The 26,576-nt window shown below is 45.6% G+C and overlaps 1 protein-coding gene across 1 annotated transcript in view; it reads right to left on the bottom strand.

Annotated features, from left to right (window-relative positions):
• The window catches only part of ITGA5 (integrin subunit alpha 5), a 228,363-nt gene that overhangs the window by 52,289 nt on the left and 149,498 nt on the right, over positions 1 to 26,576 (bottom strand). The window contains exons 5-12 of the mRNA XM_030198318.1: positions 26,162 to 26,223; positions 20,445 to 20,490; positions 18,988 to 19,113; positions 17,424 to 17,468; positions 15,425 to 15,468; positions 8,641 to 8,697; positions 5,962 to 6,014; positions 3,402 to 3,607 (exon numbers count right to left, since the gene is read on the bottom strand). Coding sequence (XP_030054178.1) covers positions 3,402 to 3,607; positions 5,962 to 6,014; positions 8,641 to 8,697; positions 15,425 to 15,468; positions 17,424 to 17,468; positions 18,988 to 19,113; positions 20,445 to 20,490; positions 26,162 to 26,223 — 639 coding nt within the window. The remainder of the gene's footprint in view (positions 1 to 3,401; positions 3,608 to 5,961; positions 6,015 to 8,640; positions 8,698 to 15,424; positions 15,469 to 17,423; positions 17,469 to 18,987; positions 19,114 to 20,444; positions 20,491 to 26,161; positions 26,224 to 26,576) is intronic.

The following is a 26,576-nucleotide window of genomic DNA, read 5'->3' as shown; positions in this document are numbered from 1 at the left end:
AGTGATAGAAGGAAGTGCAAAAGTGGAATTGTGAGTCTGAAGAGTGAGGGGGAGGAATATGTTTTATGTTTATTCCACACTCGATATGTAGAAGTTAATAAGGATAAAGTGGAACTGCTTAATATTTCTGACCTGCATTTATAGATGAAGGGCTGGGAGAAGTACAGCAGAAGACAAGCACAAATAGGAATGGAAATGTGGTAGACTTTGAATGATTTTCACAAGACTGTTTGTGACGAGCTAGTTAAAACTAAAGGTGGACAAAATGACAAGGCCAGAAGGCATACATCTGAGGGTACTGAAGGAACTTAGGGAAATTCTGGCAGCTCTGCTGTTTGACCTTTTCAATGCTTCTCTAGAGTCGGAAGTTGTCCCAGAGGACTGGAGAAAGGTGGATGTGGTCCCTCTCCACAAAAGCAGAAGGCTGTGTACTATAGGCCAGTTAGTCTTACCTCTGTGGTAAGTAAATTAACAGAAAAGTTTCTAAAACAGAGGATAGTTAAGTTTTCTGGAATCAAATAGATTGCAGGAACTGAGGCAGCATGATGGTAGGTCTTTCTCAGACAAATCTGATTAATTTCTTTGATTGAGTGATCAGACAGTTGGATTGAGGGAGAGCACCAGATGTGGTGTACTTAGATTTTAGCAAAGCACAGGCAACTTATAACTAAACTGAGTGCATCGGTATGGGCCCTAAATTAACTGACCGACTTTGAAATTGGCTAAGTGGAAGGCGACAAAAGGTAATGGTAAACAGAGTTCACTGAGAAGAAAGGGATGTTACCAGTAGTGTGCCCCAGAGATCGGTCCTAGATCTTCATTTTTAAAAACTTTTGTGAGCAATAAATAATGTGGAAGGGCTGTCTCGTAAAGTTTGTCTGTTTGCAAATGATACTAAAATATGTAGTACTGTAGACACCTTTAATGATATGGATAACATGAGAAGAGATCTAGCAAAGCTTGAAGTCTGGTTCAGAATTTAGCAGCTAAGGTTCAATGCTAAAAAAAAAGGCAGGGTCATACATTTGGTCAGCAAAAACCCAGGGGAGTGGTATAGTATATGGAGTAAACTACTTCCGTGCACGAAAGAAGAGCAGGACTTGGGTGTGATCGTACGTGATGATCTTAAGGTGGCCAAAAAGGTAGAAAAGGAAATGGTGAAAGCTAGAAGATGCTTGGGTGCATAGGAGAGAAATGGCCAGTAGGAAAAGGAAGTGATAGGGGCCTCTATGTAAATATCTGGTGAGACCTCATTTAGATTATTGTGTACAATTCTGGAGACCAAACTTTCAAAAAATATAAACAGGCTGGAGTTGCTCCAGAGGGCGGCTACTAAAACGGTCAGTGGTCTTCGTCATAAAGCATATGGGAACAGACTTAAAGATCTCAATATGTATACTTTGGAAGAAAGATGGGAGAGGGAAGATATGATAGAGATGTTTACATACCTACATGGCATAAATGCACAGGAGGTAAGTCTCTTTCAATTGAAAGGAAACTCTGGAAAAGGGGGTATAGGATGAAGGTGAAAGGGGACAGACTCAGGAGTAACCTGAGGAAATACTTCTTCATGGAAAAGATGGTGAATTTGTGGAACGGCCTCCTGGTGCAGGTAGTAGAGATGAAGATTTTACCTGAATTCAAGAAAGCATGAGACATGCACACAATAATTCTTAGGGAGAGAAATGAATAGTAGCAGATATGAATGGGCAGACTGGATAGGCCATATGGTCTTCATCTGCCATCATTTTCTCTCCCCCTGATATTCAAAGCTTTTTAACCAACCAGACACAGCCGCTGACCGGTTGAATAGCATATCGGCGCCCAACCACTAATATTCAGCAAGAGATAATAGGTTATCTCTGCTGAATATTGCCGTTTAGTGGTTAGCACATAGCCGGCTATATCGCGTGACTTATCCAGTTAGGTGCCGATATTCAGCACCTAACTGGATAAGTTTAGTGGTCAAATAGGACCACATAAAAAAGCTGCCCTATCTTTACTGCTAAAAAGTTAACTGGTTAATGCTGAATATCGGCATAACTGGTTCACTTTTAAGCAGTTAAAAAATCTGGCTACTCGATGCAGGTTGCCAGAAACAGCCCCACATTGAATATCTGGGTTTTAATGCTGGGGGCGGACAGCAAAAGGGCTGCCCGCCACTGGCTGAATATCGGGCCATTTCTATATGTTTCTATGAAACATTAGCTGCAATGCCCTCTTTCTCTCTCCCTTCGTTACACCTCTTCACCTGCTCTATACACACACAGAGGCAGTGGCGGACAATGGAACAGTAATTTATGAACAATTCTGACACTTATTTGCAGCTATGAACCTCAGAAGAGTCATCTTACATGGAACATCAGGGTCTTGTTGACCGTGATAGCTGAGAGTAGAGAAAGGAAGTGTTATCAGGGACCAATATTTGATGGTCTTAGCCGTCCTAGGGCAGGCATCGAAGATGCTCCTCAATCAAGATGCCTTATCTGAGGAGCAGAGTCCTGTACAGAAGAACAGAATGTACGCACATGGAACTTAACCAATGGAGGGGCCCTTTTACTAAGCCATGTAGGTGCCTATGCATGCCCAAAGCATGTCAATTTGGAGTTACCACCCAGCTACCACGTGGCCCATGTGGTAATTTCATTTTTGACGCGTGTCTACTATGCGTACCAGAAAATATATTTTATTTTCTGGAACACGGTGAAAATCGGGCGGTAACTCCAACTTGACACGCGTAGGTGATTACCGCACGGTTAACACAAGAGACCTTACCGCTAAGTCAATCGCTGGTGGTAAGGTCTCAGACCCAAAATGGACGCATGCCAGTTTTTATTTTGCCGCACGTCCATTTTTGGCAAAAATTTTAAAAAGGCATTTTTTTTTTACAGGCATGCTGTAAAAATCTGCACTCGCCCAAAACACACACCTACACTATCGCAGGACATTTTTCAGCGCATCTTAGTAAAAGAACCCCTGAGTAACTGTCTCTCAGAATAATGTTAGTTCATCTTTCAGCATACAGCAGCAATATTAACAGTGGAGAATAGCTCGCTGAATCAGCTGTCTCCCAACAGGAGGCACTGTAAGGAATGGAGCAGGAACATTGGCTGTGCAAAATCTTACTTCTCTAGCAGTCCCAGTTTCTCCCAGCAGGACGCAACACAGGGATGGTACAAGAGCACTGGCTGTGATGTAGGTCACAACTCCTGCAGTCCCAGTCTACCCCAGCAAGAGGCACTGTAGGGAATGGAGCAGGAACATTGGCTTGGGAAATCTCACTGTTCTAGCAGTCCCAGTCTCTCCCAGCAGGGAGAATTGTAGAAAATGGTTTTAGGACGGGACTCACTACTGCAAGACATTATTTATTAAATATTTAATGTTTTACACTTTGATACAACCATTATAACCATCCTGATCCAAGTCTCCAAGGGGTGCAATTGAACTCCCAAAGCGTCCATATTCTTCACTCCCTGTCAGTACCGCCATGGTGCTGGCGTTCATGGTGTCACCCTGCAGGTAAATGTATACACGGCCCACTTCCTGCACCCTTCCATCGGAGGTCTTTTCCATTAGCAGTGGGGCGCCGATCAGCAGGTCATCCAGCCTGCCAACAGGAAAACACATTTACCATAGCCACAGGAGGGTCAATGTCACTATCTGCAACCAGCAGGGTTGATTACAAACTTAGAATCCTCTGGCATGGAAGGTGGGGAATAGGGTTGCCAACTAGATCCAGATTCGCCCGACAGTTGATCTAGTCCTAGGCTTACCCCATTGCATGCAGGGACTTGTGGTTCTGATTTCCCCATTGGATTCCCTAAGAAAAGAAAGGCTACAAGTCCCTGTATGCATTGGGGTAAGCCCAGAACAAGATCAATGCTGTTGGGTGAATCTGGATCTAGTTGGGAACCCTAGTAGGGGAAACATTTTCAGCTGGGGAGGCATAGGTGCCGACTCCATGGGTGCTGTGGGTGCTCAAGCACCCCCAATATTTCACCCACCGGAAGTTCGTTCCCTCCCTCCCTCCTCCCATTGAGTTCCAGGCCCCCTCCCTCCAAATTTTAAAAGTTATCTATCTTACCTCGTCGGGGTTAGGGCGGCAGCAGCGGTAAAAAGCATGCAGGCTCGGCTCAGTGTTTAGTTCAGTTTTCTCTTCTCTCAGCTCTGGTCCCTCCCTTGCAGAAACAGGAAATGAGGGCGGGACCAGAGTTGAGAGAGAGAGAAGGGAAAACAACTAAGCACCGAGCCGAGCCTGCATGCTTTTTACCGCTGCTGCCGCCCTAACCCCCGACGAGGTAAGATAGATAACTTTTAAAATTTGGAGGGAGGGGCCTGGAACTCAATGGGAGGAGGGACCCTGGAACTGGGAGGGACCCTGGAACTGGGAGGGAGGGAGGGGGGCCCTGGAACTCAAAGGGAGGGGGGCCTGGAACTGTGAGGGACTGGAACTGTGAGGGAGGGAGGGGGGCCTGGAGTTCGAAGGGAGGGAGGGAGGGGGGACGGGGGAGAGGGAGGGGATGAGGGGGGACAGGGGACGAGGGGGAGGCGGAAGGGGGGACAGGGAGAGGGAGGGGGATGAGGGGGAGGGGGGAATGCACCACCTGTAAAAAAAAAAAATTCAGCACCCCCCAATCATTTTGAAAAGTTGGCTCCTATGTGGGGAGGCATCTGTGTGCTTCCTCTCAACATGCCTCTGAAACTAGACTTAGCTTTGACTGTAGACCATACACTATGGCTCAAATCCCATTTCTCCCTGTTCCTTATTACCTTGGGCAAGTCACTTCACCCTCCACTGCTTCAGGTAGAATATAAGCCCTCAGTGAAATACCATCTCTTCCTATATGTAACTTATCTTGAGTTTGGATATGGGAAGGCAAGTAATTAACTATAAAATCCAAATCTAAATTGCTCCCTTTCTCATCAACAGACCCTGAAATGCCAGTGCACTGATCTTGATCACTACTTTCATGAGAGGCAATCCTAAGAGCAGAAAATCCAAGTGACCTAACCAGAAGGAAGTTGTCTAAGAACATCCTCCTGTGCACTTTGTCTCCCACTGGCACATTCCTTTCCCTGTACCTACATGAGCTCTGAAATCTGCACACTTACTTTCAGCCACTGAGCAGAAGGCAATTTTCAGCCCAAAGAATTTAGCTGTATTGCCTCCACATTGTCTGTATCCTTTCAGAGGCTCATTTTATGCTGTTCTTCTGAACTTGCAAAGACATACTTACACTTAAATCTTTCTGCATTTATACCTAATCACACGATCTGAAATACCTCACTTTTTGGCCTTCAGTCTTACTCTTTGGTATGGATCACCCTTGGCATCTCTGGATCCCACATTACACCTTAGCCCAGGGCTTCACAAAGTTAACCAATATCTCCTCATTTTTAACACTTAAAAATGTATGTGAGCCAAGATAATTACAAAAAGCCCTCCCTCATCCATTTCTGCCCTCATGCTTTGGATAAGTGGGGAGAGAAGGCAGTGTGACAGCAGTAACAGTAAGCACTGGGTCCTAGTGTATGTTAAGAGAGGCCAGTACCAGTCAACAGGAAGCACACACAGGAGAAGGCAGCAGGGCCTGTGAACATTCACTGGGTACACATCACCGAAGTCATCCAGAGGACGTGATTCCATACTGTGGTTTTCAGGACATTCCCAATGATATTGCAGCTGGAGGCGGCTTAAAATCAGGACTTAAAACAAATTCTGACTTGGCTTTTGATGGCCTTAGATGACTGAGCTACATTTTGGGTCACTGGCTGTCCAGGGTTCAGTTTTCTGTTTTGCTTTTGCTATTTCTTCATGAGTCCTGTTTCTGTTGTATTTTCTAATGTCTTAGGTGTACCCTTTACAGTTCCCTTGACTTTTAGTGCATTTCATGTAAACCGCTTTGATGTGATCCTTCCCACCCTGTGAACCCAGCCTCAATCTCTCTTTAAAATACTCACCCATCACCATTGACATCGGTTGCAGCCACGGCATACCCAAAATATGAAGCCATCTGGAAAGAGATGAAACGATACTATGGTCTGTAATTACAAGGCGTGATCACTCCACCAAGCAAGCAAAAGTGGAGAATACAATTGGGGAGGGTGGAAGGAGGGGCATTAAACTATTCCTGCTTACAGCACTCGTAACTGGGGCTGGACTAACACAATTAGAAGTGAAATTTCTCAGTCCTTCCAAAGAAGACATTTCACTTATGCTCCTCCTCAGTCCTGCTCGGAGGGTCTCTGGAGGTGAGGGGGTAATAAATACAAACTATGGTATGTGCATAGGAAATACAGGAATCTCAATAACTTATTCCTGTTGGAACTATTTGTAATATATTATACTGGCTCTTGTTTTTGGAACTCATTGGTCCACCCCTATTCTCCCCCCTGTTTTGCTTTGGTACACCTAAGGAGGCATGAATTAGAGCAGTCAAACACAGATATGATGCTTATGCTGTTTGTACAATACAATGAAACATCTAAATAGGCAGCCAAGGGGGCAAGTTGAGACATATAGATTGGCACAATCCAGCTTATTTTCCAAGGAGATCGCTGATCATCTTCTGACACAAATTGGGAGATGGCCGGCCATCTCCTGAAGCCGGCGAAATCGGTATAATGGAAAGCCGATGTTGGCCGGCTCCAACTGCTTTCCGTCGCAGAGCCGGCCAAAGTTAAAGGGGGTGTTTCAGAAGGGTATGGGAGGCGGGACGGGGGGTGTGCTTATGAGATGGCCGGCTTTGGCCGATAATGGAAAAAAGAAGGGTGTCCCTGGTGAGAATTTGGTCCACTTTATATGGTCCCTTTTTTTTTCAGGTCCAAGTCTGAAAAAAGTGCCTGAACTGACCAGATGACCACCGGAGGGTATCGGGGATCACCTCCCCTGACTTCCCCAGTGGTCACTAACCCCCTCCCACCCTCAAAAAAACAACTTTAAAAACTTTTTTTTTGCCAGCCTCTATGCCAGTCTCAAATGTCATACTCAGGTCCATCGCAGCAGTATACAGGTCCCTGGAGCAGTTTTATTGGGTACAGAGGACTTCAGGCAGGCGGACCCAGGCCCATCCCCCCCTACCTGTTACACTTGTGGTGGAAAATAGGAGCCCTTCAAAACCCACCCAAAACCCACTATACCCATATGTTGGTGCCCCCCCTTCACCCCTTAGGTCTATGGTAGTGGTGTATAGTTGTGGGGAATGGGTTTTGGGGGGGGGGGAGTTGGGGGGCTCAGCAAAGCATTGTTGGGGGAACAATTTGCAAAGTCCACTGTAGTGCCCCCTAGGGCGTCCGGTTGGTGCCCAGGCATGTGAGGGGGACCAGTGCACTACGAATCCTGGCCCCTTCCACGACCAAATGCCTTGGATTTGTTCGTTTTTGAGATGAGCGCAATCGGTTTCCATTATCGGCGAAAAACGGGGGCGCCCATCTCTAAATCTGGCGATCTCATCATTTAGGTTGACTATCTTTAATGTTGACCTAAATGTTGAGATTTGGGCGCCCCCAACCGTATTATCGAAAGGAAAGATGGTCGCCCATTCTCATTCAATAATATGGTTGGCCCCGCCCCTTCGCAGCGCCATCCTAGGAGATGGGCGTCCCCGGTCGAAAATGCCCCTCCACGGGTACAACAATGTCATGGGGATAAATAGAGCAAAAGAGTAGCCCAGTGGTTAGAGAGGTTCCTAACCAATTAAATGACACCCAGCTGGCTATCGGGGGATATTCAGCTGCACTTACCTGGACAGTGCCCCCTCTAAATGGTCAAAAAATGGGTTATTTTGTGGGTTGTCCAGGGCTGAGTTGGCACTTACCCGGTTACGTTAACTGGACAAATAGGACCAAATAAATAGTTGTCCTGTCTTTGTCCAGTTTAACTTAAATATCAGCTGTATTCTGTTAAGTGCCGGATGTCCACAAATATCTGAATACTCAATGCTGGTAACCAGGATATGACCTGGCATTGAATATCCAGGCATATATCTGCCAGTGGAAAAAAAATCACCAATCTGCTGCTGGTTAAATATTGCTCCTCAAAAATACAGTAAACATAAAATAAATCACTGCCCCACTGGATTCACACCTCAAAACCCTTTCCAACCTCTCTGCATATGTATGTGTGTACCTCTGTTCTGGGATCTGTGTTTGCTCTACATGTGTTTTGTCGGGGGTAGTGGTGTGCCGAGAATGGTGGAGCATTCTCCAAAGGGAATAGCGATATGGGGAGGCAATTTGTGAGTTGTGGGAGGGATGGTTTTTGTGGGTTGTAGCGGCTAGTTTTTTGGGGGTGGGACACTAGTAGAGAACGGCATCAAACAGTTGGAAAGGAGGAATTCCCTAACTGCTATCTTTCACTGTATGTAAGTTTCTATGTTATAGAAGCAGAACTCCTTCCAAAGAAACTTGCTGGGCCATTTTTGGGAAAAGAGGGTTTTATTTCTCTGGAATCCTTAGGCCAATTTGGCACATCTTCAAACTCGATGTGTCTTTTTATTGGTTTTTGCCCTGTGCCAAGTTTTATCCCACTCTGTTAAATTTTTGCAGTGTTATTTTACCCCCACAGATGGACAGATATTGTCAACTGCTTTTTTTTTTTTTTTAAGGGGGAAAGAAAAAAACACCTTACAAATTTCTTACCTGCTCCCCTGAGAAGTTATACAGGGACTTTAGATCTGTTCCATTCAATATAGTAACCTGGGAAAATACACCAGAATATGCTATTATGTTATAAGCAGAACACTCAAACAGTACACAAAGGCCTATGTAATATAACAGCCCTACAAAAATTCCTCACCATTGGCTAGTGTCATTTTAAGGGTGGCAGCTACTAAAGGGCCCAGGAGCTATACAGGAATTTAAATTCATCAGACATTCTGCCTATACTCCATTACTGGAGTTTAAAGCAAATTACAACAGTAAAACATTTTTTTTTAATTCTAATAATAAACAGCACACAATAAAACAATTCAATCAAATCCCTACATAAATAAAAACATACAGCAATCTAATTATGAAATTATCCCCCATGATATTTAAACACTGTGGTCAGCACGCCGAATGCAATGCTGAAATCTATATCCGAATATAGACACTAAATATATGCACTTTTGGAGTTATCTGGGTACCACCAATAACTATCTAGGTAAGTTACGACAGGTACTTGCGACCTGCATTGGTTTCTACTGGAAACAGGATACTGAGCTTGATAGACCTTTGGTCTGACTCAGTCTGGCAATTCTCATGTTTTTAAGCATTTGGTTAGAAGTAGTTGTATTTTTCACACTAAAGGGATTCTAAAACGGACATCCATATTTGAATGAAAAGTTCTAGTAGGTATACTGGTGTGAAATACCATTCAAAATCTGGAAAATAAGAGCTAGAATTTTGAATTCAATTCTCATAGTAAGAGGCAACCAATGTAGTGCTATCAAGAGAGGTGGCTCTCTCCCACCTTTTTCTTAAAGCAGTGTTCTGTATCAGCTGTAACTGCTTAAGCGGCTTCATTGTAAACCCCCTCCCCCACACACACAGGGATGTCAGAAAAATTTGATAATTACCTGATCATTTTCTTTCCTTTAGTTCCAAAGGATTAGTCCAGAGAAATTGTGGAGATAGAGAACTCTAATGAGTTGTGCCTCATAAGCTCCTGTGATTAGCAACCAAGCCAGTATTTGATAAAATAAAAAAACAAAACCATCACAGAAGGGCGGGCCCTGTACTGATCATTTGGGACTAAAGGAAAGAAAATTATCAGGTAATTAACTAATTTTTCCTTCCATTACATCCCAAGGATCAGTCCAGACAAATGGGATGTAGAAAAGCAATCCTGGGAGGGACTGTGATATCCCTGCAGCGAGAACCATGGGCCCAAAGGAAGCATCTGTTTGAGCAGACACATCCAAACAGTAATGCTTAACAAAGGAAATAGAAAAAGACCACGTCACTAACTGACAGATCTCTGCCAACGAAACTGCCCTAAATTCTGCCAAAGAAGTCACCAAAGACCTGGTAGAATGAACCTTGACGTGCATGGGAGCAGATCTACCCCTCAGAATGTAAGCTGAACAAATAGCCTCCTTAAGCCATCAAACCTCTGTTGCTTTGGAGGCCAGCAAACCCTTCCAGGGTCCCGCAAAGAGGACAAAAAGATGATCAGACTGCCTGAAATCGTTGGTAGCAGTAAGACAGCGCATAAGGACACGCTTCACATCCAACAGTCGTAAGGAAGCATATTCTGCAGAATAGACCTCCCTGGAAAAAGAAGGAAGAAACACAGTCTGATTCATGCAAAAAGGAGATACGATCTTTGGCAAAAAGGACAGAACTATCCGTATGGAAACCCCTGAGTCAGAAAAGCGGAGAAAGGGATCCCTGCAAGAGAGAGCTTGATGGAAACCCGAGTCAGAAAAGCGGAGAAAGGGATCCCTGCAAGAGAGAGCTTGAAGCTCTGAAACTCTTCGTGAAGACGAAATGGTAACTAGAAATACTATTTTTAAAGTTGCTAAATGAAGGGGCTCAAAGAAGGCCGACTGAAGAGCCTTAAGAACCACTTGAAAACTCCATTGAGGACAAATATCGCAGAGAGGGGGAAGCAGATGAGTGACTCCCTTGAGGAATCACAATATATCAGCGTGAAAAGCCTGTATCTTGCCTCTATGACACGCCAACGTTGCCATCTGAACCTTGAGTGAATTGAGAGCCAAGCATTTTTTTGAATCCCTCCTGAAGGAAGGATAAAATTTGAGACAAGGAAGCACAAAATGGAGAAACACCATTCTGTGTAGACCAGCTCTCAAAAGTTCTCCACACTCTAGAATACGAAGAAGTGGACCGTTTTCGGGCTTGCAGCAAGGTAGTCATCTGCATAACCCTTCTTCTTTAATCGTGCCCTCTCAAGAGCCAGGCCATAAGACCAAAGCGGAAGAGGATCCTCCATAGGTATTGGACCTTGGTGAAATAAGCCAGTCTGTGGAGGAAGAGTCAACCGAGGAGCGATTTGAAGACAGACGAGGTCCGTATACCAAAGATGTCTGGGCCAGTCTGGAGCTACAAGAATGACCTTCCAGGGATGATGTGCAATCTTGTGCAACATCCTTCCCACGATAGGCCACAGAAGAAACACGTAAAGGAGGCCATCCGAAGGCCAAGACTGTACCAGTGAATCCATTCCTAGGGAGTCTTTCTCCCTGAAGCAGCTGTAGAATATGTGTACTTTCGCATTGAATCTGGATGCCATGAGGTCCAGAACCTGAAGGCCCCACTGTGTGGAACTTAGGCAAAATGCAGTATTTGACATTTGTCATTCCTCCTGGTCCAGAGTCACTCTGCTGAGGAAATCCATTTGTGAGTTCAGTGAACCCACTATGTGAGATGCTGAAATCATTGGAATGTTCAATTCCGCCTTCTGAAAAAAGACGCACCTCCTGGGCTAGAGATACACTCTTTGTTCCTCCTTGTCTGTTGATGTAAGACACGGCTGTGTCATTGTCAGACAGCACGTGCACCAGCCTCCCACAAAAGCTAGTAGAGCTTTCCGGACAGCTCGAAGTTCCAACTGTTGATGGACCAGGAAGCTTCCACTCTTGACCAGTGACCCTGTGCAGAATGGTGGAGATAATGGGCTCCCCATCCGAAGAGGCTGGCATTGGAGGTGAGAACACACCAACCTGGAGTCTGTAAGAGCAACCCTGCATGAGTATGTGCAGTGACAAGCCACCAAGTCAAACTCTGTCTGGCTTGAGGCATCCATGGTACCAGCTTGTCATAAGTCCCTGAGAGCAGAGACCACCGGCTCAACAGAGATGACTGTAGGGGCCACCCAAGGCAGAACATCCAAAGTTGCCGCCCTAGAACAGAGAACCTGAGCATAATCCCAAGCCCGCAGGCAGGGAAGAGAGAGAAGCCTGAGAATCTGCTATTTGAGCCTCAGCTGATGATGGTGAGGCAGGAAAACCTTCCCCGCCTGGGTACTGAAGCACACTCCCAGAAACTCCAGGGTCTAGGTGGGGGTGAGATGACTTGCTGTAATTCACCACCCAACCTTTCGCAGAAAGAAGAGACAGTACTGTCTGTGTACTGCAAAAGCTCTCTTGACAAGAAGGCGTCTGAATTAGCCAATCATCCAGGTAAGGACGTACCTGGATCCCTTGCAGGCAAAGAAAGGCTGCCACCACCACCATACCTTTTGAAAACATGCGAGGTACAGTGGCGAGGCCAAAAGGCATGGCCTTGAATTGAAAATGATCTCCCAGGATCGCAAACTGGAGTAATTTCCTTTGAGGAGGCCAAATTGGGATATGAAAATAAGTATCCTTGAGGTCCAATGAGGTGAGAAACTGGCCTGGCTGGACCAAGGCTATGACAGAATGACAGTCTCCATGCGGAAGTGCAGCACTCAGAGATTTGTTCACCCCTCTGAGATCCAGAACCGGGCGAAGACAGTCTTCTTTCTTTGGGATGACAAAATAGATGGAATATTGACCTATGACCCTCTCTGTCGGAGGAACGGGCTGAATGGACCCCAGTTGCTTTAAAGAGGCTAAGGTAGTTAGCACTGGCTGACTCTTTGCAGAGCTGCCATAAGAGGACAGCTTGAAAAGATCTGCAAGTGGCTTTGAAAATTCTAGCTTGTAGCCATGGAGAATGATATCGAGGATCCATTGGTCTACAGAAATGGTGGTTCACTCCTTGTGAAAGCAGGAAAGACACCCACCTATGTCTACGTACAAGGACTGAACCTCGACCCTGTCATTGTGAGGGCTGCAAAGAGGGAGAAATTCTTGAGGAAGCGGAAAAGGGCTTCTTGCCTCCTTGAAAGGAAGACTGAATCCGAGGAAAGGAAGGTTTTTGAGTGGAAAAACTAGCCTTCCCTGGTCTATATCTCCGCGCTTCTCGAAAACGACAGTCACAATCTTCTCCAAATCCGCACCAAAAATCCCCCGAAAGAACAACTTCACCAATTCAAAATTTGGATGCCACATCTGCGGCCCAATGCCTCAACCATAGCCAGTGTCACGCCGAAACAGCCAAGGCCATACACTTAGCTGATGCTCGGAGAATATCATAAAGAGCATCTGACAAATAGGACAACCCTGCCTCAAGGGTAGGGAGAAAGTCTGGAGGCGAGTCCAATGTGGACAATTGTTGAATCCATAATAAAGAAGATCTGGCTACAAAAGAAAAAGAAATTGCTGCCTGAGAATTGAATGCAGCTAGCTGCAAGGCAAAAGGAAGCCTCAAGCTTGCGGTCATGCGTTTTGTTTAATGAGGTACCACTTCAACAGGGAGAGTGGTACATTTAGTAACCGCTGTAATAACAGCAACCACTTTAGGCAGAGCAAAGTACTCTAAATCAGATGTCAGAAGGGGATATAATTTGGACATAGTGAGAGACACCCGGAGGTTAGAATCAGGGGTCTCCCACTGAGATGCAATAAGGTCCTGCATAGCCTCATGAATATGAAAAGATACAGGAGGTCTCTTAGTACCTGACATAATAGATGGAGCAGGACCAGAGGACTGAGAAGCAGGGGAAGAAATGTTTAAAGACTCCATAGATTTTGTGATCAACAGAGGCAACTCTGCTCTCAAAACAGCCTAGCTACAGTAGGATCATCACCCCCATCTGCCTCTGAAACGTCCAAGTTAGGGCCAACAGCAGAACTAGGACAGTCAGAAAACACAGATAAAAACATACTCTAAATCCTGCAAAATGGAAAGTTTTCGTTTCTTAGAAGCTGCTCCTCAAAAGCAACGTAAAAGAAGGAGAAACAGCTTGAGCCGACTTTAATAAAAAGGCCTGATGTAATAAAAGTTCAGGCAAAAACGGCAGAGCAGAGACGTTCACCCCTGCAAAAACGACATCCCGGGACATGGTAGCGGGTGAGGAACCCGCTGACAAAATGGCCACTGAAGCCTTGTGGAGCGCAGGAGCTGCTGGTGATCAGCCCATCAAAACTGGTGTTGGAGCGGGGCTGGATTGAACTCCTGGAGACGGAGTACTGACGGGCAAAGTAGACAAAAGCAGCATGTCCACAGAAGTAAAGCAAAGTGTGCAGGAACCGGCAGATAAGAGCTTACCCCGCAGCGCGCACAAGACTTAATAGGCTCAAAGAGAGAATAAATATACTTACAGAAAACAGCCAGTCTTGTGACCTCCAAGGCACTGAAGCCCCACAATCTTCCCACAGCACAAGCACTCTCAAAAAGAACCGCAGTGGCTGCTTAAAAAGAGAAGGGAAGACTGAGATAAAGAGGTAGAAAGTGGCAACGGGGGAGCAGGGAGGGATGTAGACCACAAGGTTTACACCTGAGGCACAGGATATTCTCAACCCCAAACTCAAATGAACCTGCAAACAGGACAGGGGGCCACCAGAAGTCACCAAAGCGCACAGGATCTGCTATCCTGTCTGCTGGTGATAGAGAATACTGGCTTGGTTGCTAAGCACAGGAGCTTATGAGGCACAACTCATTTGAGTTCTGTATCTCCACCTGCTGACGAATGGTCACAACTCATTTGTATGGGCTGATCCTTGGGACGTAATGGAAATGACAGTTGTCAACAAATTTGCAAGCTACTTTTGGCCACACACAGGCACCACAACACACAACTTCTACCTCAGAGGGAGCAATGGAGGGGTTTCTTTTAAAGACCTACAAAAAGCGTTAAACACTAACTTCTCACCTAAAGGCTGAAATTTTGTCTGTGGCCAGATGGACACCACCAGAAGTGAGGGAAATGGTAACAGTAGCTAGACTTTTCTGGTGCTACTGGTAATACTCCTGACTAATTGGCCAGGGACAATACAAGGTACATAACTTCTATTTCACATGACCCCTTCCAAATACAGACACTGTTAGAAGATAATATTTAAGAAGTAAAAATGTCATTTCCCAGACCCACCCATAGGCATAGTTTGTGTAAACATGGTGGTGGTGGTGGGGTTACAGTTCCCACCAAATGTTGCAAGTGCTAATGCTGAACTGCCCCCCCCCGCCCCCCCCCCCCCGCCCCCCCCCATCCACTGCTAATATGAAGAAATTAGGTCTTACCTGCTAATTTCCTTTCCTTTAGTCCCTCCAGACCGGAGCAGACTAATGGGTTATGCACTGTTTATCCTTTACCCCACCCTCCCCAACTTAAGCATGCAAACTACTCCTATGCACCCACTTCAAGTATCTGAACTCCCCCCCTGAAGCAAATCAGGGCCTGCTGATGGCTGAGAGCAGGAAGGGAGCCTCTTTCAAAGCTTTGCCCTTGCAAGAGACTACCCCTGCCTTATCAGTTGTCCTCTGCACCTGCTACCTCCTACCTTCCCTGTCTCTGTCCAACCAATGTCAGGTTCCCCCCAAAACAGCATGCAGTGTTATCAGACCAGATATGGAGGGAGCTGGGAAGCAACTAATCCTAAAAGGAACTTACATAGCCATAGGTCATGTTTCCCTTAGGAACACCAGCCACAAAATCTGCAGAGAGAAAAAAAAACAACAACAAAAAAAAACAAAACACAACATAAGTTTCCATCAGTGAAAGGAAGGGACCCTACCAGGGTTGTCACAAATCTGAGGGAGGTGGCAGCCATATTTTGAGGAGATTCATATGTAAGAGGGACTTATGAGGTTGACTTTAAAATACCAGAGAAGATGTGAAGGATCAGCTCATTTTCAAAAGATGTTTTTAATTAAAGTAAGGCTGCTTGTATCACCTCCCAAATTAGTACTCATCAACCACCCGCAATTTAGAGAGAGATAAAAGACTATGAGGGCTAGCATATGAGAAAGGCAATTCTTTATTATTCTGCTTATCAATTACAAATACATTTCTCAGGAGAGAATCATACAGTAACATAACTGGATGTTATTCTGTTAGATGGACGTCCTTCTCCCAGGGACGTCCAAATCGGTATAATCGAAACCCAATTTAGGACGTCCCCATGAGTGGCCTAGTGGTTAGGGTGGTGGACTCTGGTCCTGGGGAACTGAGTTTGATTCCCACTTCAGGCACAGGCAGCTCCTTGTGACTCTGGGCAAGTCACTTAACCCTCCATTGCCCCAGGTACAAATAAGTACCTGCATACAATATGTAAGCCGCATTGAGCCTGCCATGAGTGGGAAAGCGCGGGGTACAAATGTAACAAAAATAAAAAATAGCACTCCGTCGCAAGGACAGCCAAAGTTCAAGGGGACGTGTCAGAGGTGTAGCGAAGGCGGGACTTGGGTGTGCCAAACACTTGGACATCCTTGACCCATAATCGAAAAAAACAAGGACGCCCCTGACGAACACGGACGTTTTCTCCCAGACCTGTTTTTCTTACAACTAAGGCACAAAAGGGTGCCCGAAATGACCAGATGACCAGAGGAGAGAATCGGGGATGACCTCCCCCTACTCCCCCAGTGGTCACTAATCCCCTCCCACCCTCAAAAAACATCTTTAACAATATGTCGTTCCAGCCTTTATGCCAGCCTCAGATGTCATACTCAGGTCCGTAACAGCAGTATGCAGGTCCCTGGAGCAATTTTAGTGGGTGAAGTGCACTTCAGACAGGCGGACCCATCCCTATCCCCCCCCCCCCCACCTGTTACATTTGTGGATGAAACAGCGAGCCCTCCAAAACCCACCACAAACCCTCTGTACCCACATCTAGGTGCCCCCCTTCACCCATAAGGGCTATGGTAGTGGTGTACAGTTGGGGGTAGTGTGTTTGGGGGGGGGGGGTTGGAGGGCTCAGCACACAAGGTAAGGGAGCTATGTACCTGGGAGCAATTTATGAAGTCCACTGCAGTGCCCCCTAGGGTGCCCAGTTGGTGTCCTGGCATGTTAGGGGGACCAGTGCACCACGAATGCTGGCTCCTCTCATGACCAAATGGCTTGCATTTGGTCGTTACTGACATTGATATCTTTGGCTTCGAAAATCGCCAAAAATCAGAAACATCCATGTCTAGGGACATCCAAATCTAGAGACAGCAAAATTTAAGGATTTGGACGTCCCTGACGGTATTTTTGAAATGAAAGATGGATATCCATCTTGTTTTGAAAATACGGGTTTCCCCACCCCTGGATTTCGCCATTTTGCAGGGACGTCCAAATCGCATCTTGGACGTCCCTTTCGAAAATGCCCCTCTATGAGGTGCTCTTTCATTAAGAACTGTGGCTTTGCTGATGTGTGAATCTAGTATCTTTATGTTCTCATCACTCAAGTTCAATTAGGTTAATCAAGATACCTAGTGTACTTGAATATAAACTTGCCTTGAAGTACTCTTGAAAAATGCATGAGCTAATTCCAGAACCAAAATCCTATTTAGTAACTTGGCAGGCAGGTATCCCAACCTCCTACCATCATGCAATAACAAAGCATATGAAATGAGGGCATTCAGGCCAGCCACAAAACAGAAAACATAGATTTAAAAAAAGGTGATTTTACCTTCCATTGAATCCCCACTGAACTCGCCCACAGCAATGGAATAACCTACAGGAAAACAGGATGAGATAAGCCACCACATACTGATTGGTTGTTATTAGTTCTCTCCAATAAGCAATTTCATTTTACATCCCATAGCACCTCTGTTGTAGTGTTACAGTTTCAATACTCCCTCTGAGCTACATCTCCTGGCTCCACAGTTCCAGAGCCAATTTCCCCACAGATGTTCACTTCCCCCCCCCCCCCCCCCCCCAATTTAACCACAATCTAGGTTTCTCTCGCACTCTGCCTCCCTTGCTAGTTCTGCCATGAGACATAAGCAATACCTCCTGCTGCCAGAAGGGGAGACTATAGGGTGATGCTTCTGAAGGGGCGCCTCTTCCACACTCCAACCAGCAGGTGTCACCCACCCACCAGAGACTGAGAATGCCAGGATTTAACGAAAAAAATAAATAGATAAAGTAAAAAGGGAAGTGCATTTTTGGCTAAAAGTTGAATTTATTTAAATTTTTTTTACCATCTAATTTATTTGTGGACTGCTTTTATAAATCTTTAACAAAGTGGCACACAAAGTAGATAATCATACAGGAAGCACAGTAACATTAACATTGAGACAAGTTTTGTGTGTATCAATTTTTCTACACCATACTCTAACATCAACAAATAATAAACTATATATTCTTTGTAAGTTCTTAACTTCTCATTAATAGAGAGCCACTACTAACATCACACATAAAACCCTAACACACACAAAAAAAAAAAAAAACCCCACTGCAGCCTTTTCACTTCACTGCCAAAAGCTTTCCTACTAATTTCCATGCCAGAAACAAAAATGGTATGAAGAGGCCCATTTCTGCAACAAAGATTCAATGTGTCACTACAGCCAAATGCTGGATGGGAGCCCTGCTCTCCTGTGAGATATCGCCAGGACAAAGCACTAATAGGGTTGGAAACTGGACTGTGCAACTTTTAGTCTTTCCCAAAAATAGCATCTGAAAGTCTGCCACTGCTAGAGCCTGTTAGTAGCACAGTATCTCTCTCTCTATATAGCACCATGTTAAGCACTATGGGGGTATTTTACTAAGCCGTGGTAGCTTTTTAGGACTATAATGGGCGTCTCGGCCTTTACCACTAGCTGATTTCTACCATGGCTTTGTAAAAGACCTCCTATAGGAGGTGTTTTGTCCTAAGGTACTGAAGTTTCAAATTTAATTTGAGATGGGTTTAGAGTTATTCTCAAGTACTGCAGTCATGTAATATCATACTGCTAGTGATGGAGAAGGCAGAACAGAGTGGAACTCCCCAAACAGTCTGATCTTCAAGATGGACCCCTTTGTATTCCCACTCCCCCAACATTTATAACATATTTTTTGGTAGACCCTTGTTTGTCAGTTGCTGGGGAAGAAAGTGATTTTCCAAAGCTTGGGCAGGCTATGGCGGCACTGCTGTGCTCTTCCTACTCGTGCTGCCATGGAGCAGTGGCGCTGCTGGTACCTGCGCTGTGGGAGAGAGGGTCCACAGCAGAGAGTCTGGGGTGTCATGGAGACCAGAAGAGGGTGCGCATTACCGAGGTAGCTGTCGTCATAGGTGCCCACGGCCTGGCGAGTCTGCATCTGCCCTTTGATCTCCGTGATGAAGTACTCGGGAAAGAAGGACTTCTCAATCTGCTCCTGTGTGGCTGTGATCACCTGACCTACGGCAAGAAGCAGAACAGGTTTGCAGTGGGCCCCAATGCACCTGGTACTGATGGGAGCAAAGCAACATTCTTAAAGGAATAAGAGCTATAGATGAGAAAGGAAAACTTCTTTGAAGATGTTTAGATGCTCAAGAACACCTCAACCAGACTGGTAAAGCCCACCTCTTTAACATTGCTTTTGACTCATAACCACTTGTAACCACTCGCCTCCACCTACCCTCCTCTCCTCCTTCCTGTACACATTAATTGATTTGATTACTTTATTTCTTGTCTATTAGATTGTAAGCTCTTTGAGCAGGGACTGTCTTTCTTCTATGTTTGTGCAGCGCTGCGTACGCCTTGTAGCACTATAGAAATGCTAAATAGTAGTAGTAGTAGTAGTACTTACAACTGCTATGACCATTCAGCCACCACTCTGGTTTGCAGTATAACTGGAGAAATACCACTGAAGTTTGTGGAGGTGGGTGACAGTGATGGTCTTAACAAGTATAAGAACCCTGCAGCAATGCCTTATCTCATTAGAAATAGCCTTTTTACTGCTTTATAATAAATAACTAAAAATATATATAGACAGTTTAAGGAAGTTCTCCATTGTCAATTCCTCTAGGCCAGGGGTGAGCAACCTCGATCCTCGAGGGCCCCAACCCAGTCGGGTTTTCAAGATTTCTCCAATGCATATATATGAGATCTATTGCACACAATGGAGGCAGTGCATGCAAACAGATCTCATATTCGTTGGGGAAATGCTGAGCTGCAGTCCTTGAGGACAAAGCAGGATACAAAGCACTCAGGTCAATCCTGGGCTTTATAATAAACCCAACCCCAAAACAAGGAGGTTTCCGATGAAGATGTTTTGATGTTCTTACTCCATCCATTCTGTCTCTTACCGGATGCCCGATGTACATGGCCAGACTTTAACACATTCATCAGCGAGCTATCACACATGGCCTCTCTACTCACACCTTCCCTTCTGGCAGTCCTGGAGGGGGGGATGCTAATCTACACTGTGGACTCTACAAGCAGATCCTGGCTCTGGTGCTTGGAACAGTGACCTGCTCTCCCTTTGCTACTGGACCCTGAAGTGCTGATACTAGGATGTATTCACAGGGTCTGTTCTGTCACTCTTCCTCTGAAGCATTAGTATCAACAGCTGGGGCATCTTGTCCTTTTGGTTTCTTCCCTTTATAGTAAGATGTACAAAAGCATTTTAATTCATGCCTTCATTTATAAAAGCTCGTCTTCCTTGCATTGCCTTAACTGTTCCACCCCACCCCCCCCCCCACAGGGCCCAGTCTAAAGGTATGGGCACCTCACCTTTCTCTTCTTACCTTGCCAGAAGTAACTTCCTGGTCCCCCCAGCAGCACTCGCCCTGTCTGCAAAAAGAGGGAATTTTTTTTATTTCAGTATTCTGCTATAGACTGCAGCTAGACAGGTATAATACCACACACCCTCAGCTGCATCAGAGGGTGAAATGGGTATAGATGGAAAGGGGACCAAAAGAGGTCAGCAAATATATCCACAGCCTCCACAGACAGACTTCAAAGCACTCAACCCACTACAGACAGTCATGTCCACTCGGTTTTCAAACTCCACCAGTGATGGACATTCATCCCCTCCCCTCCCCTCCCCCCCCATTCTACTGCTTAATTACCCTCACAATGGGAAAGTTCCTCTTCAGTCTTTCATCAAGTAATTTAGCTCATTACTCAGTGGCGGTGCAGAACTACAGGTCTCCGCCCCATTTTATATGCTTTGCCCCCTACCCTCTTATGTAGGCCCCCCTTAGTCTTTTCCAAACTGTTGAACTCTGCTCTTCCAGCCTTGCCTTACAGGTCACATCAAAGCTCCAGTCATTTATTATTTATTGTTTGCTGTTCTCTGGACTGGACCCAAAATGGAACACAGTATGCCAACAATGACTTTACAATGCTGAGCTGGGCAGTGATTCCCAGCTGCTTTTGTGTCATGGTATACCATCACTTTCCCTCCCCTTCCCCCACCAGATCCCCATGGCATCACCACCTTCCTTTTCCCCCTTATCCTCTTCTCCTCCTGAATCACTTATCCTTCCCTCCTAGCATCATCACTTCTCTTCCCATCCACCCTACCCCCCCCCCCCCCCCCCGCCCAGTCTCCTAAGATCAAGGAGGTTTAATTGTCAGGAGACAGTGGGAGCGTGCTTGGCCCATTATCTAGCCTGAAGCCAGTAGGCAGAGCTTGCTGCCATACTGAGTCACCCAAAACAGTAGCAAATGCTTATTAGAAATAAGGACTGCCTAGGTATGGCTTTGTGTGCACCAATAGTTTGCTTTGCTTTGAGTGTATCAAGATGGTGGTTATGCTTCAGACTTGTCATGTGACACTATATCCTATCAATTAAACCTTCTTGCCCAGGATTCATAAAGAGAAAAGCCAGCAGAAGAACAGGCAGCAGAAGGTAAGGTATACTTCTTGTTGATGCTACCTCCTGGCTGGAGGGAAGACTACCACAACAATGACCACCAGTGGATCATGTGGATGTAACCTAACCCCATCTTTTCTTTGCACAGAACACCTGAGGTTTCCCTGTGGCATACTAGTGTGCCACCACAGGTTGGGAACCTCTGACAGAATAAGAAAATTACGTTCCCATGTCCCACATGCGGTAATCCTGTTAAAATATCCAAGGATGGCATTATTTAATTTTATTCTATTGTGTGCTTCATCGAGGGGCTGTCTGACTTTTGCCTTACCTGAGAAAGATTTAGCCCCCAAAGGCTAGTCAAAATATATTATATTTTTCCAATAACAAAATATCGCCTTATATTGTTTGCATTAGTCTTATTTCTGTCAATACACTTTGGAGGTAATTTTATAAAGTATTTTCCACAAGTACACCGTATTTTACACATGGGTAATGGCAGTTATAAAAATAACACAGGTGTGCAGATGCGTACAAGCACCTGTGCTAATAGAGCACTTGGTCTAGTAAGTAGGTGAGGAACTTAAGCGCTTCTCTGGCTGAAGATGTAGGGAGGCCACGCAGCATTTAACGGGGAGTACAATATTTGCCATGCTCTCCTCCTGCAAAAATTAAGGCTCTGTGACAGGAGGGGGGAAGCTGAATTGGAAGTTGCCAGTAATTCTGGGTGCACAACTGGCCAGTTGATTGGGTACCTATTAGTGAAAAAGAATTGACTTCAGGGTTCTCCTTTTGAGCAGGGTTATAGATCATAAGCACAGTTTAAAAATGAAAAAGCAGCCCCTATCTTTGATGGGCATGGGTTGAGGGAACAGGTAGCTGGTTGAAGATCTCTTAGAATTTGTTAAGGTCCTCCTCTGTTATTGGGTTAAAAGAGTCCCATATGTCTGCACTAGGAGGGGGGCAAGTTTGTGTGCTCCTGGTTAGCTGATTGGAGGCTAGGTGGGACTGCCTGTAAATCCTGGCAGATTTTTAATTTTGTTGGCAAAATATGGCGCAAAATCATTACAGTTGACTGAGCAGGCTGGTTCAGTTGTGGGGGTTACAGTAGGCTGCTTACCATGCTGAATAGGTGGCTTGGTTGAACTGGCAGCCTGTTCAATGCATTGAAAGAAATATTGTTTGTTGCTTGCTGTTAAGGCTTGGTGGTACTTTGTCATGTGTTTCCTACAGTTTTAGCCTGTCCTCCATCCGGCAAGATTTATGCCATCTCCTTTCCAAGTTCCGTTCTTTGCGCTTAAGGGTCTGAAGTTCTGGAGGAAACCAAGGTGAGCTTTTGAGAGTGGGGCATAAGACCATTTTTAGTGGTGCCAGTTTCTCTAAAGTCTTAGCTAAGTGTGTATTCCAAATACCAACGTGCTCTGACACTGTAGTTATCTTTTAATCCACATATGGATAGTCCAAGGCCTCTAGGAAATTCTCAGTAGTTAGCCTTTTCTTGACTCTGATCTCCTTCCAAACTCTGGGAGGTGCCATTTGTTTCAGGTGATCACTTAATTAGAAAACGATCTGTCCACAATAGGAGTGTTATTTCAATACCGCTATCCCAGTATTCTGGGATGTCAACCCCTTTGTAAAATACCAAGTGTAGTATGTGACACTTGGGTTGGAGAACTGAACACCTGTGTGAATCCTAGTGCTGTCCCTGTGTCCAGGAAGACAGCTGTGGTGGTTTCGATGTGTATATTGAAATCTTCCATGATCACCATCCTAGGGCAATTCAGGGTTACTTGTGTAATCAGATCAAGGAGTTCTTGTACAGATGTGGTATTATGAGGTGCTCAGTATACCATGGGCATCCAGATTGTTTTTCTCTTCTATTAAAAAAAGATTCCGATTCATTTAGCTAGGGAATGGTGATTCTTTGCAGAACTGCTACCCCTCCACCCCATTTTCCCGGTCTTGGTTGATGTTGGATATGGAAACCCGTTAGACATAGTTCAGCCAGTGGTAAAGCCTTGCTTTCACCTAGCCAGGTTTCACTTAGTTCTAAGATGTGTGTGTGTGTATTTATGTTTTATGATGCCACTTAATTAAAAAAAAGAATATAAATCAAACTAAACGAAAGCTCAGCAATATAGGACTGGTCACATAGAATGCAGGAGAGTCCCCATTTCCTTGCACGCTTCACTCTGCAGTCAGACGCATGCAGAGCTTATGGGTCTTAAACCATAGAGGCGGCAGCCATGGCAGTATGAGCAAGGAAGAAGCGTTGCTCAGGCCTTTTCAGCATTAGTTCAAGGCAAGTTGAATTCAAATTAGTTTAAACCTATTTTTACCTTTGCAAAAGCCACATTGACGTTTATATTGAAAGGTACAAATTCAAACGCTTTACACGCCTAATGGTCTCTTTCCAAATTTTCTAGGGCTGAGTACATAAATTTATACTCAAAGGGAGTCAATACTTAAAGTGATTTAACCAATCAGGAGAGGTTCCTGCCCAGTTAAATCATGCTCAGTGGGCCATCTACCTATATTCAGCAGGGCTTAACCAGAAGTGCCGCTAAATACTGGCAGAGACCACTGCAGCTCTGTCCAGCAGAGCCAGGACGCTGCCAGGAGATACGCAGGCACCAGAGATATTCAGTTCCAGTGTCTGCACACCTAACTGGGCAAGCTGGACCCCAAAAGTCTATCTAACTTTGCCTGGTTACTTAGGTTGGCACAACACTGAATATCAGCCATACCCACCTGCCTTTCAGATGCTGTCGCTCACTTGGATATTCAGTGCTGGAAATTGGACATGGCCTGGCATTGAATATCCGGGCTTAATTTAACCTGCAGCCATCATCAGCTTAAAAATCACTGACTGTTGCGAGCTGAATGTTGCACTCAAAATATCACTAAACTCCTAAATTTAGGAGTATAAAGTAGGTGGCAACAGGGGCAGATTTAGAGTGAGGGAAAGAAGTTAGCTCAGCACTAATTTTCAGCCATAAGTTCATACAGGGCTTAACTTGTGGGGGAATGGCTTGGGTTACAGACTCCATGGCAGCAGGGGTGTTCTGCTCCAGCCCTCCCTTCCAGGCAGCCTGCAGGGAAGAGAAGGGGAGTGAGTAAGCCTGGAGCAGAGCAGAGCAGAGCAGAGAACAGTCTCTCTGCTCTTTAAGGGTGTCATGATCAAAAGCAAACTCCGGCGCTAGAGGCTGTTAACGCCATACTAGCACCAGAGTTTACAGCCGACCCATGATCAGAGCCCTCGAGCGCCTGAAACAGCGCACTCGAGGGCTCTCAGCGCAAGTAGCATGCAAATGCATGCTAAACAGGGCTTCTAGCGCAATTAGCTTGCAAATGCATGCTAATTGGCGCTTAACGCATTCATCCCCAATGATCAGCGACCAGCGCACCAAAGATTGGGTCGCTGGCCGCAGCAAAATCAACGCCAGCTCCGAGCTGGCGTTAGATTTTGCGGATCATTGGGGAGGAATGGTGAGCCCTGTCCAGCATGCAGTTGCATGCTGGCAGGCCCCCCTTCCCCCCCAAGGCAAACGCGAACGGGGGGCTGGAGGTCCAGTGGACCTCCGGTCCCCCCGACAATCCACCACAGCACACCACAGACCACCAGGGAATCTAAGGACAACATTGGGGGGAGGATTTGGGGTGGGCGGGAGGGTAGGACAGCATTTTTAGGGAGGCGGCGTGGGTTCGGGTGTGCGGCCACTTAAGGATTGGGTTCGGGGGGTGGGGATGCTGGAGACCCACCGGACCTCCAGCCCCCCCCCTCCCTCCCCCGTCGCTGGGCGGGAGGGTGGGAGACGGTTTGCGCGGCATGCTGTTTGACAGGTTTGGGCGTTTGACAGCCCAGACCTGTCAAACAAGTGCGGGAGGATTCTCCCGCACTAAAACATGATGATCAAAGATAATAGCGCTGCTTAGATTTGCATGCATTATCTTTGATCATCGATGCAGAAAAGCCCTGCGCTGTCCCTGCGCTATTTTTAGGGCGCTGTTTGGAACAGCGCAGGGCTTTTGATCATCTGGGCATAAATCTCCTGATACTCCTAACCTTGGCCTGCCAGTCCCCTCCCCAAACTCCACAGTTCCACCTCCTTTTTGTGTGCAAATTAAGCCCTGGGCTCATAAATCTATGCAAATGAATGGAAGGCCTAATTTATGAACATAACTTTAAAGCTCCTAAATTAAGATGAATTTTCAGATGAGAAATAGGCACCAAAGTGTGTCTGAAAACAGGGTACAAATTTAGCAGCCTAACTCAGGAACAAATATGGGAGTTCAGCTTTTTTTTTTTTTTTTTTTAATATCAGGCCCTTTGAATATAAAATTTAAGCACAGCCCTAGTAAATTTTCAGCACACCTCAAAATTAGGAGCATAAATCTGTTATATTAGGCCCTAAGAATTTGTGGGTGAAAAAAAAAACCCAGTAACAAAGGACCCTTGTTATAATGCTATCTGCACTAAAATCCATCAATGGGCACCCAGTAGATTTTATTGCACATGCTTATTAACACAGGCTGTAGAAAATGAGCAATCCAGCTGGTTGACAGAGTGAGCCATGCAATGCTCACAGGAAGAGGGGAAGCTCTTTACAGCCCTGCCACATACAGGACAGAGAATTCCTTACCTTTGTGAATTCAGCACTGAAGCCCCCTTGGCAGTAACCCTGCCCAGCAGCAGAGCTCAGATCTAGGGGGGAGGGGGAGAGCAGAAAATATTCAGGTTAGGTTTGGTGTTTGCTCATGCTTTTAACTAGCAACTTAATTAATTCCCTTGGGACAGCCACAGAAGAGGGTGCAAATGGATAACAGGGGTATGTCACAGGGTCAAGATAAGTAAGGAGTGATAAGAAATGCCCTACTGGGTCAGACCAGGGTCCATCTAGCCCAGTATCATGCTTCTAAACAGTGGGCAGTCCAGGGCACAAGTACAGCAATACTAATATAGAAGCATGTGCGTCTTTAGCTGGATCAATGCACGGAGTCTTTTTCCACGATATTAGGAATTCTTTGCGAATCTGTGCACAACACAAGTGTGATGAA

The sequence above is a fragment of the Microcaecilia unicolor genome, chromosome 3, assembly GCF_901765095.1.
Source record: "Microcaecilia unicolor chromosome 3, aMicUni1.1, whole genome shotgun sequence".
Lineage (NCBI taxonomy): Eukaryota > Metazoa > Chordata > Amphibia > Gymnophiona > Siphonopidae > Microcaecilia > Microcaecilia unicolor.
Note: the sequence above shows the minus strand (reverse complement) of the source record. Positions and strands in the feature narration are given on the sequence as shown.